Below are 19,639 nucleotides of genomic sequence, written 5' to 3'. Positions count from 1 at the left end.
AGTAATATCATAAGTAGATAATAAGTAATGCCATAATTAGATAATATTACACGTGGAAATGGAGTACCTTTGAGCAGATCTGAATTTAAGGAGTTTTCTGAAATACCCTTTTTCCAAAGTTCCAGCCTTAAAACAGACTCTTCCAGTCTATATTCTTATTGTATTCCTAGGCAGCTGACTCCTCCATAAAGCAGGAGAAACTAGTCTTCTACTGAAAAGTAGTTCTATACTTTTAAGACACCATTATCATACTTTTTACACCACCATTTTTATGCTTTGCTAAGCAAAAAGTAACTTATTTACAGCAGGTGTGTTGCCAGGCTTCATATTAATTCAAATCAGATTATAAGAAATCAGTGGTGTCCCTGTTAAGAAAGCTCAGAACTGAGAATTTTGCTTTGCTTTTATGACATTTCCATATTTAGTGGAGGAACAGGGAGATGTGAAGTGCAGAATAAGTCATGTAGCTGTTTCACTAAAGGGTTGAGGCTTTTTTTTTTTCTCTTTTTATAAGCAAACAGGCCTGGTCTGTTGGTCAGCAGTGCTGTTATCTCACTAGAGGGAAATAAGTTGACCATGAGAACATCTTTGTTCTGCTTGTAAGGGGCTGTACAAGTTTTGTGTTGGACAGGTGACATCCAAATTTTGCAGCTTCAAGCCACAACAGAGAAGAAAATGTAACTGAGTATTGAAACAAGCTTCCTTAACAGCATTTGTACATCAAAAGGTTTCTAAAGATAAACTTGTGCTTCAGGTGGAGGGAGAGAGACAAATCAGAAAGAATTGAAACAGTGCAGTATTTGACAATTTGATGGCAAATACAGTCAGAGGGGTTAAGGAGAGGCGGGCTCAGGTAGGGTGGAGGATGCTGAGCCACCAGAGATGTGGGTCCTGCTCAGGGCTCTGCATGTAACTCTGTTAAACAAATAAGGCAATCTCACAAGGAGCAGCCTTGTTTAGTTCCCAGCCCTGTTAGGAATGGCAAGCAGAGCTTGCAAGCCCCACACAGCACCCAGGACACTTCTGTGATCCAACACCAGATCCATTCCCTCCCCTGACACTGCCTGGGCTGGGGGTGGCACATGCAGATCAAAGAGCAGGAGCTGCCTCTTGCTCTCCCTGCAGACAATTAATGCCTTTTCCTCCAGACCCGGAGAGGGGCTGGAAGCTGATTAGAAGCCCAGCAGGGGAGGTGAGTGGCTGGGAGGTCCCCGGGATGCTCACGCTGGGCCCGCTGGCACTCGGCGCGTGACCGGCCTGCCCGGCTTCGGCAGCCTGGATCCCAGACAAGGACGGCGGTGTTGCTCAGAGACACGCTGTCACCCTCAGCCCAAAGTCCCCAGCAGGGCCCTTTTCAGGGCCCAAGAGAAAAAAGGACTGTTAGAAAGTGGCAGATTTGCTACGCTACAGAGTGAGAAAAAAGCCACCAGTGGAGGTGAGAGCCGGCACAGGACACGATTCCCGTCTGCTCAGGAAGGGGACCACAGCCATCAACAGCCCCTTGTGACTGCCCTGATAACTTCATGCCTGGCCTTCTTCCCATTCCAGATGCTGATGCAGTATTTATACTATGGAGGGACAGAATCCATGGAAATTCCCACCACTGATATCTTAGAGGTGAGAGAGCTTTTTCTTCCAAGTCTTGCCAAGTGCGCTGGGGCATAAAACAGAGTTGAAAGGCAAAATCCAGGAGCTAACAGCAGGCTCCCATTCAATCCAGGAGCATATTTAATGCTTGGAAATGAGCTTTAAAGTTTCAAAACATCGCTGCTTGGTGTTTCTGTGTAGTGCTGACAGAAAGGAGAGCAAATATGCTTGTGGGAGGAGCTTTTGCTAAGAGGGGAAACGTGTCAGTCTGACACTTCAGCATGGAGCGGCCTTTTTGCTGTTTGATGAGGACTTGGCCATTAAAACAGCGAGTCAGAGACTCTTCAGAGAGGAAATCACCCGTCCTGTTTGCGTTCCCCAGGCCTTTCAAGCCTCATGATCTCAAATAGCCTCTCTCTTGTCCCCGTAGCTGCTGTCGGCTGCCAGCCTGTTCCAGCTGGACGGCCTCCAGAGACACTGTGAAATCCTCTGTGCCCAGACCATCAGCATGGACAACTCTGTCAACATCTATAAATATGCAAAGGTAGATCCAACCCCCCTGGTTTGAGAACCCCAGTGAGCAGCCTGTGTGCTGCTGGTGGTAACTAAAAACCCCAGGTGGGCACCCTCCCTGCAGGTGACTCCTCCCAGCCACAACACGAGGGAGATGGTTCCCAGCTCCAGGCTGGAAAGTCCTGCACAGCCCCGGTGTGTTTTCTTGTCTGGAGCAATCATGGATGAAATGGATGGGGGATCCCTGCAGAGCAGGGGAAAGCTGTCTTAACAGGCTGATACAGCAACATCAGCAAATCCCGAGGGAATCAAATCCTGAGAGCAGCAGGGGCAATTGATCACACCACAGCAACTACAGAGTGAACCCTTTCCTGGCACCCCTGCTGCTAGAGAATATTCTTTTCAGCTCCAAAAGGAGCATAAAGTCTGTTGTGTGACAGATACACACCTCTGTAGCAAATAACATAAATCAGAGAAATGCTCTGCTCTTCCTGGAATTTTGCGGGATCAGATCCCTTAAAGACAAGGAGAAAACTGCACAGAGGGCTGGTAATGATTTTTTTCCCACTCTGTGTGTAGTGTCCCATTGATGCTTTTCAATTTCTCTCACATTGGGCTGGTTTCTTTCAGACCTAAAATTTAACAGTGTGCAGTGGTAAAAAGGGGAAACAGCATTCCCTACTGGCCATTGTGTACTTTTCCTTAAATTATTATTTGCACAGAATTCCCAGGAAGAGGCTGTGTGTGCACAGAGCTTCTTAATATTGAATTTGAGTTTCATTGTTCTTGTTACTGATCCTGAAGCAAAAGGAGCCCGATCCCAGGCAGAAATCACCTCGTGGTGGTTCAGGAGTGCAGCATCCCTGTTCTCCTGTGTTCAGCCCCTCCTTGGAGGGATGAGGCTCCCGTCCTGTGACCCGTGTCCTGATTGCCCCGAGCCCTGCTCGCCATCTGCCAGCACAGCAGCGTTGTTGTGTGCTGTGGCTCAGCCAAACAGGTACCTTGGCCACCTCATCAGCCAGCTGCTCTGCTGCAGGAAGGGAAGGGGCTGGAGTGCAGGCCAGCAGCTCTGCCAACAGCAGGCCAGCAGGGGAAGGAATTAAAAAAGCCTGGATGCCCCCCTGCAAAAAGCACCAAGAGAAATGATCAAAGTCCTGCCTTCAGTGCTTTTCCACTGTTACTCCTGTCTTTTAATTTTCCAAGAGACAAAAAGGAGAAGAGCATTAGGAATGAGAGGCTCAGGGATGTCATTTAGGTCTGTGATGTACAGAAGGGGTTAATAATGCTGCTGTCTTCCTCAGATTCACAATGCACCAGAACTGGCCTCTTTCTGCGAGGGCTTCTTCCTCAAGCACATGAGCTCCCTGCTGGAGCAGGACTCGTTCAAGCAGCTCATCTACAGCAGGAACAGCAAAGTGCAGGGCCTGGACCCTCTGAGGGACCTGCAGGCAGCGCTGGCCGGGCGCCTGCACTCGGTGTACGTCACCTCCAGGGTGTGAGGCAGCCCCAGTCCCGCTGGCAAACCGCGCTGCCCTGGGGCTGGCTGCCCTCTGCACCTTCCTGAGAGTGCCCTGGAGCCTGAACGGGCACCCCCTGTGCCCAGGGAGGGGAGCTGCCTTCTCTGTGCTGCTGCTGCTGCTGCCACAGGAACAACACTGTCACACCAACCACACTGCCACGGCCCAGACACCAGCTGGGGTGCAGGGAGAGCCCCAGCCATGGGCGCTGCCCTTTCCACGAGCACGGCGCCGGGCTGTGGAGAAGGAGGCAATTGAGCTAAGCCCAGCACTAATACATGGGCTTAGGTTCATCCACACAGATGTTTTCCCTGTAAAAAGGCTGCCTAGAAGGAGTTTCCTGATCCTAAAGCCCATCCCACGAGCCATCTGTCTGCACACAAATACTTGCCCTCAGTAGTACCAGCGTCTGTGCATCACAACAGACCGACAGAAACTTCCCCAAAACTGTTTGCACCTTGAGAGAGAGGTTTTATGTTCAAAGCTGAGTAGAAACTAATACTAACACTGAAATTACTCACTCTTTAAGCCTACTATGAGAAGCTGAGCTGGGGCAGGGAGGGGAGGGGAGAGTTGGGGGTTTGAGTGTTTTGAAATACAGTTTCACTGTGCCAGTGGTTAATCTGGATCTGTTTTGAGGAGAAAGAAAAAGACTGTCTACCCTTTTGCTGTCAAGGTCTGATAGTGAGTGTCAGTCACGTTTTTCACCTTAAAAACCTGTTTCTGAACATTGCCTGTGAGACCTGACCTCACAAAACACACTTTGTAGAAGGCTCAGGTGTAGCAGGAGCTGGCAATAGGCTGAAAAACTGCCCAGTTGCAATAAAAGCAATAAAAGCCTCCCCTGGCCTCCAAAGAACATCCAGCTCAGTGGTTTGCTCTCTCTCTGGAGCTGGGTGGGATTGAGGAAAGACCTCTAGCTATTCCCACTGAGCTGTGCTAAGCACCCACCAAAAATCATTTGCCAGGACACTTCCATTTGTTGTAGACGGGTGAACAAGAGGAGACCAAGTTTTCAGTGGAGAACTATTTATTCCTCATTAGAAATTCAACAATTTATTCCCATTGTATCTAAACACAGTGGAAGGAGGAGGCTCAGCTGGACCCAGGCTCCAAAGCCCAGCACAGACACAGTTTAGATAAAGGGAAGGAGAAGGAACCACCAGCATCTCCCAGCAAATCCATCAAAATCTGACATGGCCTTGTTCCTAAAGGATTTACACAGAGGCAAATTGCATGCATGGATAAGGATTTTTAGTCAGCTGACAGGTTGGTCAGGGCACACTCCCTTTGTGCTTTAGGTACACATCTGCTGAACATCACCAGCTCCAATAACCCTATTTATTACAGAAAGCCATACAGGGGGGTCAAAATTATCACTGAGAAATGCCACAGAAGGCTTTATTTTGGAAAGTATTTTCAAGTAGCTGCTCCAGCTATCTGTACAAATATGTAGGTCCTCTTTTGTTGCTGTAATATTACAATGCTTTGTTTAATTGTACATTAATGTTGTCATTTATGTAAATGTACCAGGATTTTATTAACAACATAATTTTAAAATACACAGGTGCTGTTATTTGTTCTGTTCCTCTAACAGTAGGAAAAAAGATTTAAAGAGGAAAAGGCTGTTGCAATTGAAGCATCTTAAATTGGTTTTGGTGTACATAAATCTAATTTTAGGGATACAGAGCCATTCATTTCCCCTTCTTAGGCTCAGACATTTTTGTGAAGTTAAAAAGTTTAACTTGCATTTTTCCCTAGCTGGAATAAGATTACCTGCTTTCCAGCAGAAAGCAGCAAATGTAGTGTCCAAGAAACCCCTAATTCCAGCATTCTTCCCTGCAGCAGGAAAAACAGTGAGGGTTAAAGTAACTCTTAGGTCAGAGGTATTAAAAAAATAAACAGGTGATCCTTCCATGTCACCTCAGATCCCAGAGGCCAGAAGGGCTCTGGTTGGTGCTCTCTGGGAGGATTGATGTCAGAGCACAGGACTCATCCAAGAGGTAAGGAGTATAAAAGCTTAAGAGCAAGAATTTGACCCAGAAGTATCCTTTTTTTTTTTCTCCTTATTTGGAAACCTGCCAGCATAAACAGGGACTGGTTCTCAAGAATCATGGAATACAAACACCTCAGATTCCCTTTGGAGCACTTTAATGAGTAGGCTAAACAGAAATTCCTTGTGAAACCAGTTGTACACTGCCTGTATTTTATAGAGTGCTGCCCGGGGAGCCTGAGAAAGTACCAGAGCAGTTTGCCCAGCTTTGGGGAAGCACAGAACTTTACTGGCCACAATGACATCATTCCAGGGAGCAGAGGAAATAAACATCTGCCTGAACAGGCTCGATGACTTCCAGCCTGAAATAAAGCCCTTTTTGCTCTCTAATAAGGCTTTGCACAGCAGGCAGGCCCTGGCTAATGCAGCAGCACCACTCGCAGGCCCTTTGCCCTCGCCAAATGCTGCCCAGGCAGGCAGACCCTGCTTCCTGCACCTGCCACAGGCACAGCCAGGGGTCACACAGGCAGGAGGCAGGACACTCCCCAGGGAATGGGGCAGCAGGCTGCTGTCACACTGCTTGTGGCACAGGACAGGGCTCCAAAGCTGGACCTGCCTCCCCAAAGGACAGGCTTGGAGCCTGAGGGATCCATTAATCCACAGAATGCTGCACTTGGTGTTATTTGCTCGAGAAAAAGAAGGGCAGAAAAAAGGTATCTTGTGATAAATCGCAGCAGAGCAAGGAAAAAGGAGTGACACAGCCCAGAGCTGGAGTCATCTCAGTGCTGTCCCTATTCCTGCTGATCCTCTCTCTCTCCATGCTTAGCTCAGGCAGGAGAAGGGTTACCGTGTCCCTCTCTCCATCCACAGCCCTGGCACCCACACGAAGCCCTGCCCACACACCAGAGCCCTCACCTGCGATTCCCAGGTGCACAGGCAAACAGAAACCCAACTCTGGAAGTTAAAAACTCCCAAGGGAATAGCACCAGGGCCAAGTGGAAAGGACACACCTTCCTCCTGCCCCTTACCCAGTGCTTCCCACCCAGCTCCCTTCTCCCTGCCGCTGCTCTGGGATGCCAGACCTGCCTCAGCTTCCCTGGTTCTGCTCTCTCCCAGGACATGGCCAGGGTCAGCTGGCTCCAGCTGCCAGAAGAGCTCAGGGCTCTCCGAGCAGGGGCGTGATTCCAGTGACAAGTAGGTCACATCTCGCCGCCACCTGCAGGGAGCTGCTCAGCTCCGATGAGCCACGGGACCCCGTCGCTGCTGGCAGTGGGAGAGGAGGGAGAGACCCTGCTGCAATGGTCTGGAGTGACCGGACAGCGGCCTGGAGGGTGTGGGGCAGGCTGGGGACTGAGGCACCCGGGTGCTGGGATGTGCACAGACCTGTCCTGGCCTGTCCCCACGCTGGGACAGGCTCACAGGCTGAGCTGGCTTAGGCCGGGATTAAAGGCACACTCTGCAATTAGAGGCACACCCGGCTCCTTCCGGCATTCCCAGCCCCATCTGCGCAGGGTTTGGAGAGAGGGAATGCTGAGGGTGTTCATCCCTAGTGTCCAAGGCCATCTCTCTGCTTGTCGTTCCTTGGAATAACAAAAAAATCCTCTCCCTAATGCATCAGGATGTTTCCATCCCTTTTTGGGGAGGGAAATACACCTAGAAACTGTAGGATCATAAGGATTTCCAGGAAAGCAAAACAAGCACGGAGATGAGGGACTAAGCTTCCAATTTAAAAATTATTTGATGGACATGGGAGTGATTCTTGTATGTTTTACAACTCCCCTTTTTATTCCTGCAATAATTTTAGATTTTATTTTCCTTTAACAAATCGTCTAAATTTGAGAGGAAACAACACAAAATTAATGCAGGGAGAGATGGTGGAATCATCCTGGAATGGTTTGGGCTGGAAGCCCCATCTCTGAGCCTGTCCTGGGCTGGCTCCTGTCCTTCAGCCACTCGCTGCAGGTGGACGTGGAAGTGATGGAGATGTGCAGGGAATGCTGCTTGGTTTTCCCAACTGCCTTTGGCAATCTGGCCATTCAAAAGACTAATTGACCTCTTCCAGCAGGAAAACATTTAAACAAGAGGTGCCAAAAAGAATTGGAGCTTCTGCACAATGAAATCTGCAAGAATCCAACTTCAAATCCCCCTGGATTGTCACCAGGTCCAACTTCCATGGACTGGTCACCATGGCCAGGAGTGCCCAATCCTGCTGGAAATGCACTGGACCAGGATGTCATTTTCACTTTATGCTGGTAAAGACCCTCTGGGTGACCCCCAGCCACTGGAAGGACCAGACTGGGCTCCCAGGGCACTAATTCCAGGGGTTCTGTTTTTGGGAATAGCACAGGAGCCTTTCCCTTGCTCCTGTGAGGAGGAGCAGAGAGCAGCCAGTGTTTCCCTGTCTGGGACAAGGGAGGTGGAAAACACGCTGGGTCAGTGCGAGAGCTTTCAGGGAGAGGGGCATCCATGGGGATGGGAGACTCTCGCTGCCGTTCCCATCTCCCTGCAGGCACGGAGAGCTGGTGCCGGACCAGGACAAGACGCTTCCCGCCGCATCCCGGCGCGGCGAGCGGCTCCAAATGGGCCGGGCCCGGCCCGTTCAGGTGCGCGGGGCGGGACCGGGGGATTTAAACCCCGGGAGTCGCCCCGGCCTCCTGTGCCCGTTCAGCGCTCGGTGCGGGGGGCAGCGGCCGGACCGGGCTCCTCCGGAGGGGCCCAGGTGAGGAACGGGAGCCTGGGGGTCCCATCTTGTACCTCCCTCTACCCCTCCTGCCCTTATTCCCTTTTCCTGCCCCCCTTCTCCCTCCCCTCCTCACTCCCCGCTATCCCCCCCTCCCTCTTTCCCCCAGAGGGCCGGAGCGGCGCCCCCGCTGTCCCTGGAGCCCCCACACGGGGCCGGAGCCGCTGGGCGGGTCCCCCCATTGCAGTGCAAAGCACGGCCCGACACCGCCGGGGTTCCGGCTGTCCCTACATCACACTGGGGGTCCCCGGGGCGGGGGGGTCGGGGCAAGTCCTGCTAGTCCGAGCTCAGAAATAAAACCCGAGGGGTTTTTTGGGACCAAACTCAGGAGCGCCGTGGCGGAGCCCGGGGAGCGGCGGGGCCGGGCCGGGGCACCGGGGCCGGCGGCGCCGGGCTCGGAGGTGAGCGGGGAACGTGGACAGCCCCGAGCGGGGAACGGGGGATCGGTGTCCCGGCACAGGTATCGGTGTCCCGGTGCAGTGATGGGTGTCCCGGTGTAGGGATCGCTGTCCCGGTGCAGTGATGGGTGTCCCGGCGCAGGGATCGCTGTCCCGTCCCGGGACCCGGAGCGGGAAGGCGGCAGCAGCGGGAGCTGCGGGCAGGGGACACCGGAGCTGCCTCGGCCGAGCGGGGCCCGGGGCGTCGCTGCGGGGCGGATTCTGTAGGGGCCAAAATGAACATTTTGGGGTAGAATCTGAGTTAATGTGCAGGGGACAGAACGCACAGTTTGGGGTAAGGAAGGGGTGGTCGGTGCTCTGCGGAGGGACCAGCTCGGGCTGGCTGTGTGCTGCTGTGAATAATTTGCTTTATGGAACGAGACAGCCGAGACTGCCGCGGGAATCCAGGGCTGGAGCCGGGGAGGAAACCTGGTCTGAGCCGGAGGGAGCGGGGTCAGGCGGGGCTTCCGTCGGTCACTGGAGCCGCCGCCGTGAAAGCGACGTGTAAGGATGTATAGCGAGATACAAGGGACATAGTGATTGTAGGGTTACCGATAACGATACGTAACGGAGCTATAGAACGATCGTATAGCGAGATATAAACAAAACTCCCCCACCGTCATCCTTCTCCCAGCCCCGCTGTGTTCTCAGGATCTTGGGGGAGGAGCCGGGCTCTGGACAAGGCTCCCGGGCACAGCGGGGAATTCTTGGGGTCCTGTGCGGGCCAGGATTTGGACTCGATGCTCCCCGGGGGCCCTTTTGGCTCAGGAGATGCTGCGATCCTTGGAGGGTGGATTCAAGGGGATCGGGGGGTTTTGCCCGCGGTGTTCGCGGCCCCGCCGGGTCAGGGCGGGCCAGAGGCGCGGCCGCCCCGGGACAGCGGCACCGGCCGGGCTGGGAGCGCCCGGTGCTGCCGCCCCGTGGCGAGCGCCCGGCACTGCAGCCCGGGACGGCGCGGGAGCGGCTGGAGCGGCACCCCCGGGAATGCTGGGGCACCCCCGGGAATGCTGGGGCACCCCCGGGAATGCTGGGGCATCCTTGGGAATGCTGGGGCACCCCGGGAATGGTGGGGCATCCCGGGAATGCTGGGGCATCCCTGGGAGTGCTGGGGCATCCCTGGGAGTGCTGGGGCATCCCTGGGAATGCTGGGGCATCCCTGGGAGTGCTGGGGCACCCCCGGGAATGCTGGGGCATCCGTGGGAATGGTGGGGCACCCCGGGAGTGCTGGGGCATCCTGGGAATGCTGGGGCATCCTTGGGAATACTGAGACATCCTGGGTATGCTGAAGTGTTCCAGGGAATGCTGAGGCATCCCATGCCCGGGGCACTCAGCAGCACATCCCTGATGTGGAGCAAAAAAAGGAAAGTCCTGGGTGAGTGGGAGGATGTTTCTGGAATGGAAGTGGGAGAGGTGCTGATCATGCCATGGAATCAGGGGCTGCTTTGGCTTGGAAGGGAGCGCGAGATCATTGACACTCTCTTGTCTGATTGCACAGCCAAGAACATCCCAAAGTGCCTCCTCGCCCTCATGGACAGCGGGAACGTCTTCCATGGCTCCTGTTTAGGAATGGCAGTGGCTGTTGGGAGCTCTGGCAGGAGCACCTGGAGACCAGGTAAGAGCAGCAATGGGATCATTCCAGCTGCTGCTGAGGCAGTTTTCTCTTCTCAGGTTGTTCCTCTGATTGATCATTTCACAGGAATTTTCTTGGGTGTATTTGAGAGTAATTCCAAGAATTTGGGAATAGTTGAAAAACAGAGGGGGAAAACTGAAGCTGATCCATTTCTAGTAATTCCAAACTTCTCCCACAACACCATTATAGAGACCTGGTTAGGGGATAAAGATGCAGAGGAACAAATGATTTCTGACAGAGCAAATCCCCCAGTGATCCCAGCTGATGTCTCTGAGAAACTGTGGGATCCTCAGGATTTCCAGGAAAGAAGAAGAAAGACAGAGGTGAGGGAAGAGCCTTCCACTTAATAATGATTTGATGGACATGGGAATGATTATTGTATGTTTGATGCTTCCCTTTTTATTCCTGGAATAATTTTTAAGTGATTCCTTTAATAAATCATCTAAATTTGGGAAATTAAATTTGAAAGGAAACAATATTAAATTGATGGATGGAGAAACCATGGAATCATCCTGGAGTCCCCAAATGGTTTGAGTGGGAAGGGACCTTAAGGATCACCTCATTCCATCCCCTGCTATTCCATCCACAGCCCAGGGTGCTCCAAGCCCCATCCAGCCTGGCCTTGGACACTTCCAGGGATGGAGCAGCCCCGATTTCTCTGGGTTGATGGGCACAGGAGGGAATTTCCAGCAGGAGCTGAGGCGTTTCCTTTGCTCTGGCCAGCCCCAGCAGGGCTGTGGGAGGCAGAGGATGTGGGAGCAGGAGCTTTGCCCCCTGCCCCGGGGGAGTCTCTGCTGTCCCAGCCCCAGCAGAGCAAACGTTTGTGCTTTCACATCCCGTTCCAAGGAGCTGCCCAGGCAGGAACGGGGATGGGCGCGGAGCAGGGACGGTGCCAGGCACAGGGGCACATCCAGAGGGTGCCACCAGCCCGTCCCTGCTGCCCAGGCTGGCATGAGCAGGCTGGGCACCGGCCCTGGCTTTGCTCTGCAGGCTGAGGAAGCCAACCCTGGCGAGGAGGAAGATGAGGAGGTGCGGGAGGATGGAGACAGCGGCCCCCAAAGGCTGGGGAAGGCCCAGCTCCAGGTAGGAGATGCTGCCTTCCAAGGAGAGGGACTGGTCTGTCCCACTGGAATTTGGGCTGGGAGGCCAATGGAACAAGGGCTTGATTCCATTTTCTTACTCAGGTTCTCATGTGCCTTAGGAGGTATTTGTGGAAAGGTCATTATCCCTGATGGAATCTCTGAAAATCAGGGATTGAAGCTTTCTGAAGTGACCCAAACCTGCCTGCATGTATCCAAATGCAGCCCCCAATCCCTGTTTTGTTGGAATGAGACCTCAGCTGCTGGTACTTGCCAGCTCACAAGTTGTGTGGCTCAGAGTCTGCAGCCCTGAGGGGCCAGGCTGTGTTTGAACAGAGAGCAGAGAGCTGGAGTCATTTCCCAGCAGGGAACTTGACTTGGAAGCTGCATTCCAAACTTTTGTCCACATTTATTTTATCTCCCACATGAGTTGCCTAAAGAAGCAGAGGTGGGGTGTTCCTAACAAAAGGACATCCCAAATTATTGGTGGTAGAGGGCTTAAAATTAAAGTGTGAGTGGAGGTACCTTTAGGCACTTCCAATTCCTTAGTGTATGAATGGAATTTAAATGAAATATCCAAATCCTGACAAGCTTCTGTGAACTCCAAAGTCCCCCCCCCCAGAAGTTAAACCTCAAAAGGTTGTTCTCCTTCCTGTGTTTCCAGATTAAAAGCCAATAGAGAGGTTCAGCATCACATGGTATGATGACATCACAGTGCTCAGTCACCTTTCCCTGCAAGGTTTTCAGTTTGTAACTCCCAATCCCCCAGGAGGAGCCTGAATTAACAAAAGTGCCCCAAGCAGGGGCAACACCACCTGGAAAGGGAGCAGAACCTCAGAGCTCCTACCCCAAACACTGACACCAGCCAGAGTCACAGACACAATAAAAAGCCACAGGATGGAGGAATTAAGGCAGGAGCAATTCTGTGCCTCCCATTCCCTGCCCAACACACCCCAATTCTACACTGCAAGTATGAGTTGAGGCTTGAACTGTAAAGCTTAAAGACTTGACAAAAATCTTATTTATAAAGGAGCTTCCCAAAGCAATTACTTGACCTAGCAGAGAGCAAAACCCTCTGCACTCTTCCAGAACCAGAGAAAACCCCAACCAAGGGTAGAAACAGATGTAAAATATCCAAAACCCACTATTTCAGTCCTGAAAAGGTCAGGAAAAAACCAAATTAGAGCAACTATTGCCTCCTAACTCCTCATTGAGGAAGAGCTTGGAAGACTGAGTCACACCTGGGGAGATTCAGAGAGCAACAGCCCCTCAGCCCCACCACAGCTTCAGCTGGGGCCATCTAACACTTGCCCTCTTCCATACCATATACTGAAATATCATTTAAATTTTGACACAGTCTTAAAAGATGAAGTAAAACATGCTTTTACCCCACTAAAACAGCTCAGAAGAGCCAGACACCAACAGAAAGCAAACACAAAGTCACAAATGCTAGCTCCCCTCAGGCCCCAGCCTCTGTAAACCCCTGCCCAGCTCGTCACTGGCCAATGCGCCAAGGCGCTCGCAGCGCTGATTTATTTTTCTGGGGAGCCCAGAAGGAGATGGAGGTTTTGAAGCTGGTGTCACTCAGAGACTGAAAATATCAATGTCAGGTGGAGCTGTTCCCAGTCCAGTGGCTGTTCCCATCCCAGGCACAGGAAAGCTGAAATCCAGAGACATCTTTCAGCTTGGACCTTTGCTTCTGTTGGGAACCAGGCTTGGAGCCTGGGGCATTGCAACACCTGTTCCTGCTCGGGGGAATGCCACTTCCCAATGCCGAAGGTATGGTCTTTGTGGATTTTTCTGCACTGTCTGTTCCTATGAACTGGGCATTTTCTTTCCCCCCATCAGTAAAAGGCAGCTGGTCTTGCTCTGTGTTTAGATCCAGCACAGAAGTGGGATCTTTGTCTTGTGCTGAAGAGGCAGTGGGTAGAACCTCTAGTAACAGACAGGACTGAAGTTCTGTGGGAACTGCTGCTCCAGCTGGACCCCTACAAATCCATGGGGCCCGATGGGATTCATCCAAGAATCCTCAAAGAGCTGCTGATGTCAAAAACCTCTCTCAATTTTTTGAGCAGTCTTGGGAATCTGGAGAGGTTCTAGCTGACTGGAAGTTTGTCTGGGTTTGAAAAGAGAGGTGTCTGTTAAGGAAGGCAGGAGCTTCTTGTGAAATGGAAAATGCAAACTTCTTCTCTCTGAATTACTATGATTTTGAAACTAAGAGGTTCTCAGGCAAAGCTATGGGAATAGGGATAACAGTTCTTTACTAAGAAAATTAAAATACAAATGCAATAGTACAAATAAACAAAAAAAAAAAGCACTGACAGAGAATACAACTTGACACTCAGTTGGCCAGGGTGTTGATAGCAGTGTGAGTAGATGGTATTTGCAGTCTTCTTGGAGTGACAGATGTGGTTTTGTTGAAGCAGTGATCTTGTGGAAAGGTGTAGTTTACTTCTGAAGGCCCAGTGGTAGTGTAGGTGGGCTTGGTTTTCTTCTGGGAATTTAGTGGAGAAGAAAGCTGTTTTACTGGGAATCTAGTAGGAAAAGGTTTTCTCTGTTCTAAATCTTAAATTATATCCAGGTAGGAATGTTTGGTTCCTCCCTCTGGGTGGAGCACCTCACAATGGGATGATGTAATTTTTATTAGTTATGTAGTGACACTCAATGGCCCATTAACAGAAGATATCTTTTGGAGGGAGGATTGGTTGTGGAAGAGATAAAGGTTCAAGCTGGGTGTTAGAAAAATGATCCTCACCCAGAGGGTGATTGGACTGACTCCCCAGACCAGTGGTCACAGCACCAAGTCTGACAGAGCTCAACAAACATTTGAACAATGCTCTTGGGTACATGGTGTGACTTTTGGGGATGGGTTTGTGCAGGGCTGAGAGCTGGACTTGGTCATCCTTGTGGATCCCTTCTAACTCAGCATATTCTGTGGTTCTCCTGGGTTCTTGCAGCCAAACTTCATAGAATACTGGAATGGTTTGGGTTGGAAAGGACCTAAAGCTCATCTTGTTCCACCCTACTGCCATGGGAAGGGGCACCTTCCACTAGACCAGATCACTCCAACCTGACCTTGAACACTTCCAGGGATGGGACAGGTGAGCTGTGGTTTGGGTCTAAGGAATTTGGAATGGGTAGAAAGGTGGTTCATCATCTCTGGTGACTGGAACTGCTGATGGAGACCAGCTCCCATGGGACTGTGCCCCACCAGTGAGATTCCCCTCAGCGCACTGGTGTGATAAGGCCAAACACGGCATTTGTAGAGCTGAACATCTCTGGAATGCCCAAAAATTTGTCACAACAGGTGGGGTTTTGCACTGTGGTTGCTCTGGGGAGTCCCCAAAGCCCTGTGGCTTATTAAGATGAAATAATCTTCTCTGTGTAATCACCTCCGAACTCAGAAGCTCAGAGAAGCAATAACAACGTGCTTTGGGCTTTGTCACTCTCCTGGGGCTCCAAGAGCCTCTAAATCTCCAAATTACATGGAAAAAGGTCTCTGCTGACAGTGGTATATTTTTAAATTCACCTGCAGAGCACCTTGACATCCACCTTGAAAAGCATCAGGAGGGAAGCAGGGAGACTGCAGAGATGTAGGGGAGGATCATCCTGGAGAACCACGACTAAGGACAGCACATGCCAAGCCACCCATCTCCTGTTGTTTTTTCTTGCAAAGAAGAAACAGCTTCAGCCTTCACCTCAGCTCCTGCCCAGAGGCTCCTGGGCTCCAGTTCCTTATTGTACTCTGGGCTCAGCACCAAATCCAGGTGATCTGCTGCAGGTGTGTGGTGAGGACACCCCGTTGGAGCACTCGCTCTGGGTACCTTCTCACTGACCACAAAGGGCTCCTGGATGAGGACTGGCAGCTTTCCTGCAAAGAACACTTATGGATCTTACTATTGCTGATATAAGGCACATCCAAAAGGTGACTTTTAATTTTTTTTTCCCCAAAAAAGAAATATTTTCAGGAGGAGATTGCTGAGCTTTCGGTGTTGCGTGTTTTTGTTTGAAGACTGCAGGAACAGAATAAAGAGCTGGGAAAATCTTTTAGGAAAATCATCAGGAGGGAGGGGAGACTTCATGAGACAGTCAGGAAGTTTTGGGTGCCCCTTATCTGGAAAATGTTCAAAGCCACACTGGATGGGGCTTGGAACAATCTGGTCTAGTGGAAGGTGTCCCTGCCCATGGCAGGGGGTGCAATGAGATGGTCTTCAAGATCCCATCCAACCCAAACCCTTACAGGAGTCTGTGGAGAAGACAGACAAGGCAGGTGGTTGGCAGATGCCAACACAAGGAAGAATAGTCAATTCTGTGCTGTCTTTTATAGCTTTTGTTGGGTTTCTCCATGTTTCAGGTTGTGCTGGATGATTTCAAAGTCCCAGACTGAAGACACACAGGGGATTGAAGGCAGCACCAAGGTAAAGCTCCTCAGGGTTGTGTAACCTACAGCTTCTCCCTACCCATGCCATGACTTCCACCCAGCACTGTTTATCAATCTGTGCCTAAACTCTTGTTTTAGATCTTGTAGGATTGTCTCCAAACAGATCCCACTGCAAAGAGGGTTTTCCAGCTGGAGGAAACCTCCAACAGGGAGTTCGCACAGCCAACACACTTAGAAGCAATGCCAGGAATCAATTGCACCCAAGCAACTGAGTTCAGCTTGGCAGGATTCACCGAGGACCCGGCAACTCAGGTCACCCTCTTCCTGCTCTTCCTGCTCACCTACCTTGTCACCATCCTGGGGAACTTGGGCATGATCACCTTGATCAGAGCCAGTGCCCTGCTCCATTCCCCCATGTATTATTTCCTGGGCAACCTGGCTTTTGTGAACCTCTGCACTTCCACCACCATCATCCCCAGGATGTTGGCTGGGGTTTTGTTGGGGAAGAAGGGAATCACCTATGCTGGGTGCATGGCTCAGATATTCACGTTTGGCCTGTTTGTAGTCACTGAGTGTTTCCTACTGGCTGCAATGGCCTATGACCGATATGTGGCCATTTGCCACCCCCTGCTCTACCTCCTTGTCATGTCCCCAGAGCGCTGCTCCTGGCTGGTGACCAGCTCCTACCTCCTGGGGCTGACCAATGGTGTGGGACAAGCCATTGGCATGTCCAGCTTGTTCTTCTGCAGCTCCAGCACCATCGATCTGTTCTTCTGTGACATTTCCATGCTGATCTCCCTCTCCTCCTCTGACACCACCCTCAGCCTCATCATCCTGAGGACTTCTTCATCTTTGCTCGGTGTTCCCAGCCTGCTGGTGGTCCTGGTGTCCTATGTGGCCATCATCTCCACCATCCTGAGCATCAGCTCAGCTGAGGGCAAGCGCAAAGCCCTCTCCACCTGTGCCTCCCACCTCGCTGCCCTCAGCACCTTCTATGGGCCATTGATTTTCATGTACTTAATCCCCAGGTCAGACACCTCCAGGGGAGGGGATAAATGGGCTGCTGTGCTCTACTCTGTGGTGACCCCCATGCTGAACCCCTGGATCTATAGCCTGAGGAACCGGGAGGTGAAGGAGGCTTGGAGGAGACTCAGGAAAATAAAATGAGCTTGGATGTTTTAATGTTGTGGCCAGATACAATGGAGATGTGGGTGATATGCTGGGATTTTTGTAAAATATGTAGAGAGATATTTTTGGGGCCTTCTGCACTTTATTCAGATGATGTGCTGGCTGATTTAGATGATTTAGATGATGTGCTGGCTGACTCAATATCAGCTGAAAATAACAATTTCACTCCAGTTTTGGTGTTTGGATGAGGCTTGGAGCAGCCTGGTCTAGTGGAAGGTGTCCCTGCCCACAGCAGGAGGTTGGAACTGAATGAGCTTTGAGGTCTCTTCCAACCCAAACCATTGCAGAATTCTGTGACACATTTGGTGTTAAAGCACTGCCTATATGAAAAAACCCAAACCCTCCAATCAGTGCATTATCTCACCCTGTGCCACGTCCATGGTGAAATCCAGAGTGATGAGACTCTCCTAGAGACTCAGAACAACTTGGGATGGAGGAGAAGCTGCTCAGTTGGATTAAATCAAGCCAGAATCAAGGTAGTTTGCTGACTTATTGATGACACAAAACTCACAGGCACTCAGAGTCACTCAGCTGAATCCTTTGTTCCCAAGTCTTGCCAACAATTCCCTGGTTATTATTTAGTCAGGCTGCCTGGCTAAATCCCCCTGAGCTGTTTATGCTCCTGTTCCTCTTTCCTCAGCTGTGCTGAGCCCCCATGGCAGGCCCCAAAGGGCCTCAACTCACACGTCCACAGATGTGGAGACAACATCCTCAAGAGGCACCAGGGGAGGTTTAGGTTGGAAAGGGAAAATTCCTTCACGGGAAGGGCTGTCCAGCCCTGGAACAGGTTGCCCGGGCAGTGGTGGAATTCCCATCCCTGGAGGGGTTTAAAAGGTGTGTGGATGTGGCACCTGGAGACATGGATTAGTGGTGACCTTGGCACTGATGTGGGAATGGTGGACTTGATGATCCCAGAGGATATTTCCAGCCTAACCAATTCTATGACTCTGTGATCAGAACCATGAGCTGGGACCTCTTTGTGTATTTCCTGCTGTTCTCCCACCCTTCTGCTCCTCCATGCCACCCTCAAGACATTGTTTAATTTAGATGCAGACAAGATTGTACATTTTTTCTTTAAATAAGACCAAAGATTATTTTAAATGTTTTATTTAAAACATAACCCCCCCAGAATTTTTAATTGATTAAAACATTAAGGCATTTAAAACATAACCCCAGAGCAACTCTCTTTGCTCTGGGACCTTACCATTGTTTGGCAATACAAAAAATATTTGAAAAATATTCAATATTTTAATAATAGTTTGAGAAAGCATTTCATGGCTTTAATTTCTTTATTTCCAGTTGGTCTTGCCTTGGCCATCAGCTGACCTTTAAACAGGATCATGAGCCCTTAGTGAATTAAACCCTGAGTTTGTGGCTGTGGCACTGTCACTGTGCGTGTTGTAGCTTTGTGCTGGAGCTGCTGCTCTCAAAACCAAAAGGTTTTGGGTTGTGGTGCAAGTGGGGACTGGGGAAAGGAGGGTGAACTGTGTCCAACTTCTGTGGGAACAGCACCTCACCATGCACGAGTGGAGCTGGAGCCACCATGAGGGAAGGAGATGGAACGTCCAGCACTGATGTTTGCTCCTGGTGGAGCAAACACACTCCTCACACATTCCTCAGGGGTCATCCTGTGTCCCTGCCCATGGCAGGGCACGGGAATGAGATGAGCTTTAAGGTCCCTTCCAACCCCAGCCATCCCAGGATTCTCTGGCTGGTAGAGTTTACTCCCCATAAGTCTCCTCAACTCATTTTGAAGCACACATTGCAAAACGGTTTTTGAAAATGAGGCTTCCTGGTCAAAAATGGGCAGATGGGAACCAGGTAAGCTTGGAAAAGGGAAAATGCTGAGCGTTGCCCATGGGGAATAATTGTCCCAGACACTGGGACAGGAGAGCAGGTGTGGAGGTTGTGGTGGCCACCAGGATGGAGATGAGCCATCAGTGAGTGTTCTGAATGCAAGGACATCCACCAGCAGCTGGAGAAAAGCACTGACAGCCACTCAAGGGACTTCCTGCAATGAACCTCTGACTGACAGCTGGAGGAACAGGGAAGGAAAAGCTTCTTTGGGAGAGTGAGAAGAGAAATATGGAATTAGGGAAGAATTTAAAAAATTTTCAAATTCAAGCCTTTCGCAAAAATCCTTCTTTTGGTGTTTCCTCTTGGCAGTGTTGTGTTCACAAATGGCATCGCCCAGGCTCTGCAGGCATCAATTCTGATGTGCTGCAGGCATCCCATCCCTAAAACTCCAGGGAGAAACCTTGGGATGGATCCCAGGGCCTCTGGAGAAGGCTCATGTTGTGTTCAGGTGCCTCAGAGACCCTGTGGTTATTGGTCGCGTGGGGATGGGGTAAAACTTAAATATTCCAGCCACGTTAGGGGGTGGGAACAGAAAACTTGCTGGTTTTGGCCAGACCGATGGAGCTCGTGGACTTCAGCTGCAGGACCTGTGAGTATCTTAACAATCAGAAAGGGTGAAATGTTAAGTGGTTTTGAGACAATTTTTTGCTGGTTGGGGAAAATTGTGCTTCCCAAGTGTTTGCAGAAGGATATAATAACAAATAACTCCAGGAAATT

At 50.8% G+C, this 19,639-nt stretch overlaps 2 protein-coding genes and 1 long non-coding RNA gene across 3 annotated transcripts in view; all 3 read left to right on the top strand.

Annotated features, from left to right (window-relative positions):
* ABTB2 (ankyrin repeat and BTB domain containing 2) overlaps positions 1–5,181 on the top strand; it is a 111,479-nt gene extending 106,298 nt beyond the window's left edge. Inside the window, exons 15-17 of the mRNA XM_036384923.2 lie at positions 1,549–1,617; positions 2,018–2,131; positions 3,402–5,181. Of these exons, the coding sequence (XP_036240816.1) occupies positions 1,549–1,617; positions 2,018–2,131; positions 3,402–3,599 (381 nt within the window). The 3' untranslated portion in view covers positions 3,600–5,181. The remainder of the gene's footprint in view (positions 1–1,548; positions 1,618–2,017; positions 2,132–3,401) is intronic.
* Positions 5,182–10,099: 4,918 nt separating this feature from the next.
* LOC118687537 (uncharacterized) lies at positions 10,100–11,915 on the top strand. Its single transcript, XR_004980342.1, has 3 exons — positions 10,100–10,399; positions 10,656–10,740; positions 11,408–11,915. It is a non-coding gene; the product is annotated as an uncharacterized LOC118687537 (long non-coding RNA).
* A 4,202-nt stretch (positions 11,916–16,117) lies between these two features.
* LOC118687536 (olfactory receptor 5G3-like) lies at positions 16,118–17,044 on the top strand. Its single transcript, XM_036384558.1, has one exon. It carries the CDS (start codon positions 16,118–16,120, stop codon positions 17,042–17,044), a length of 927 nt encoding a protein of 308 aa, XP_036240451.1.
* Positions 17,045–19,639: the final 2,595 nt, after the last annotated feature.

This window comes from Molothrus ater, chromosome 6 (assembly GCF_012460135.2).
Source record: "Molothrus ater isolate BHLD 08-10-18 breed brown headed cowbird chromosome 6, BPBGC_Mater_1.1, whole genome shotgun sequence".
In the NCBI taxonomy this organism is placed as follows: domain Eukaryota; kingdom Metazoa; phylum Chordata; class Aves; order Passeriformes; family Icteridae; genus Molothrus; species Molothrus ater.
This window is presented reverse-complemented; position numbering and strand designations above follow the sequence as displayed.

Coding starts and splice junctions, on each gene's coding strand:
- LOC118687536 (XM_036384558.1), top strand. CDS start 16,118: ATGCCAGGAATCAATTGCACCCAAGCAACTGAGTTCAGCTTGGCAGGA.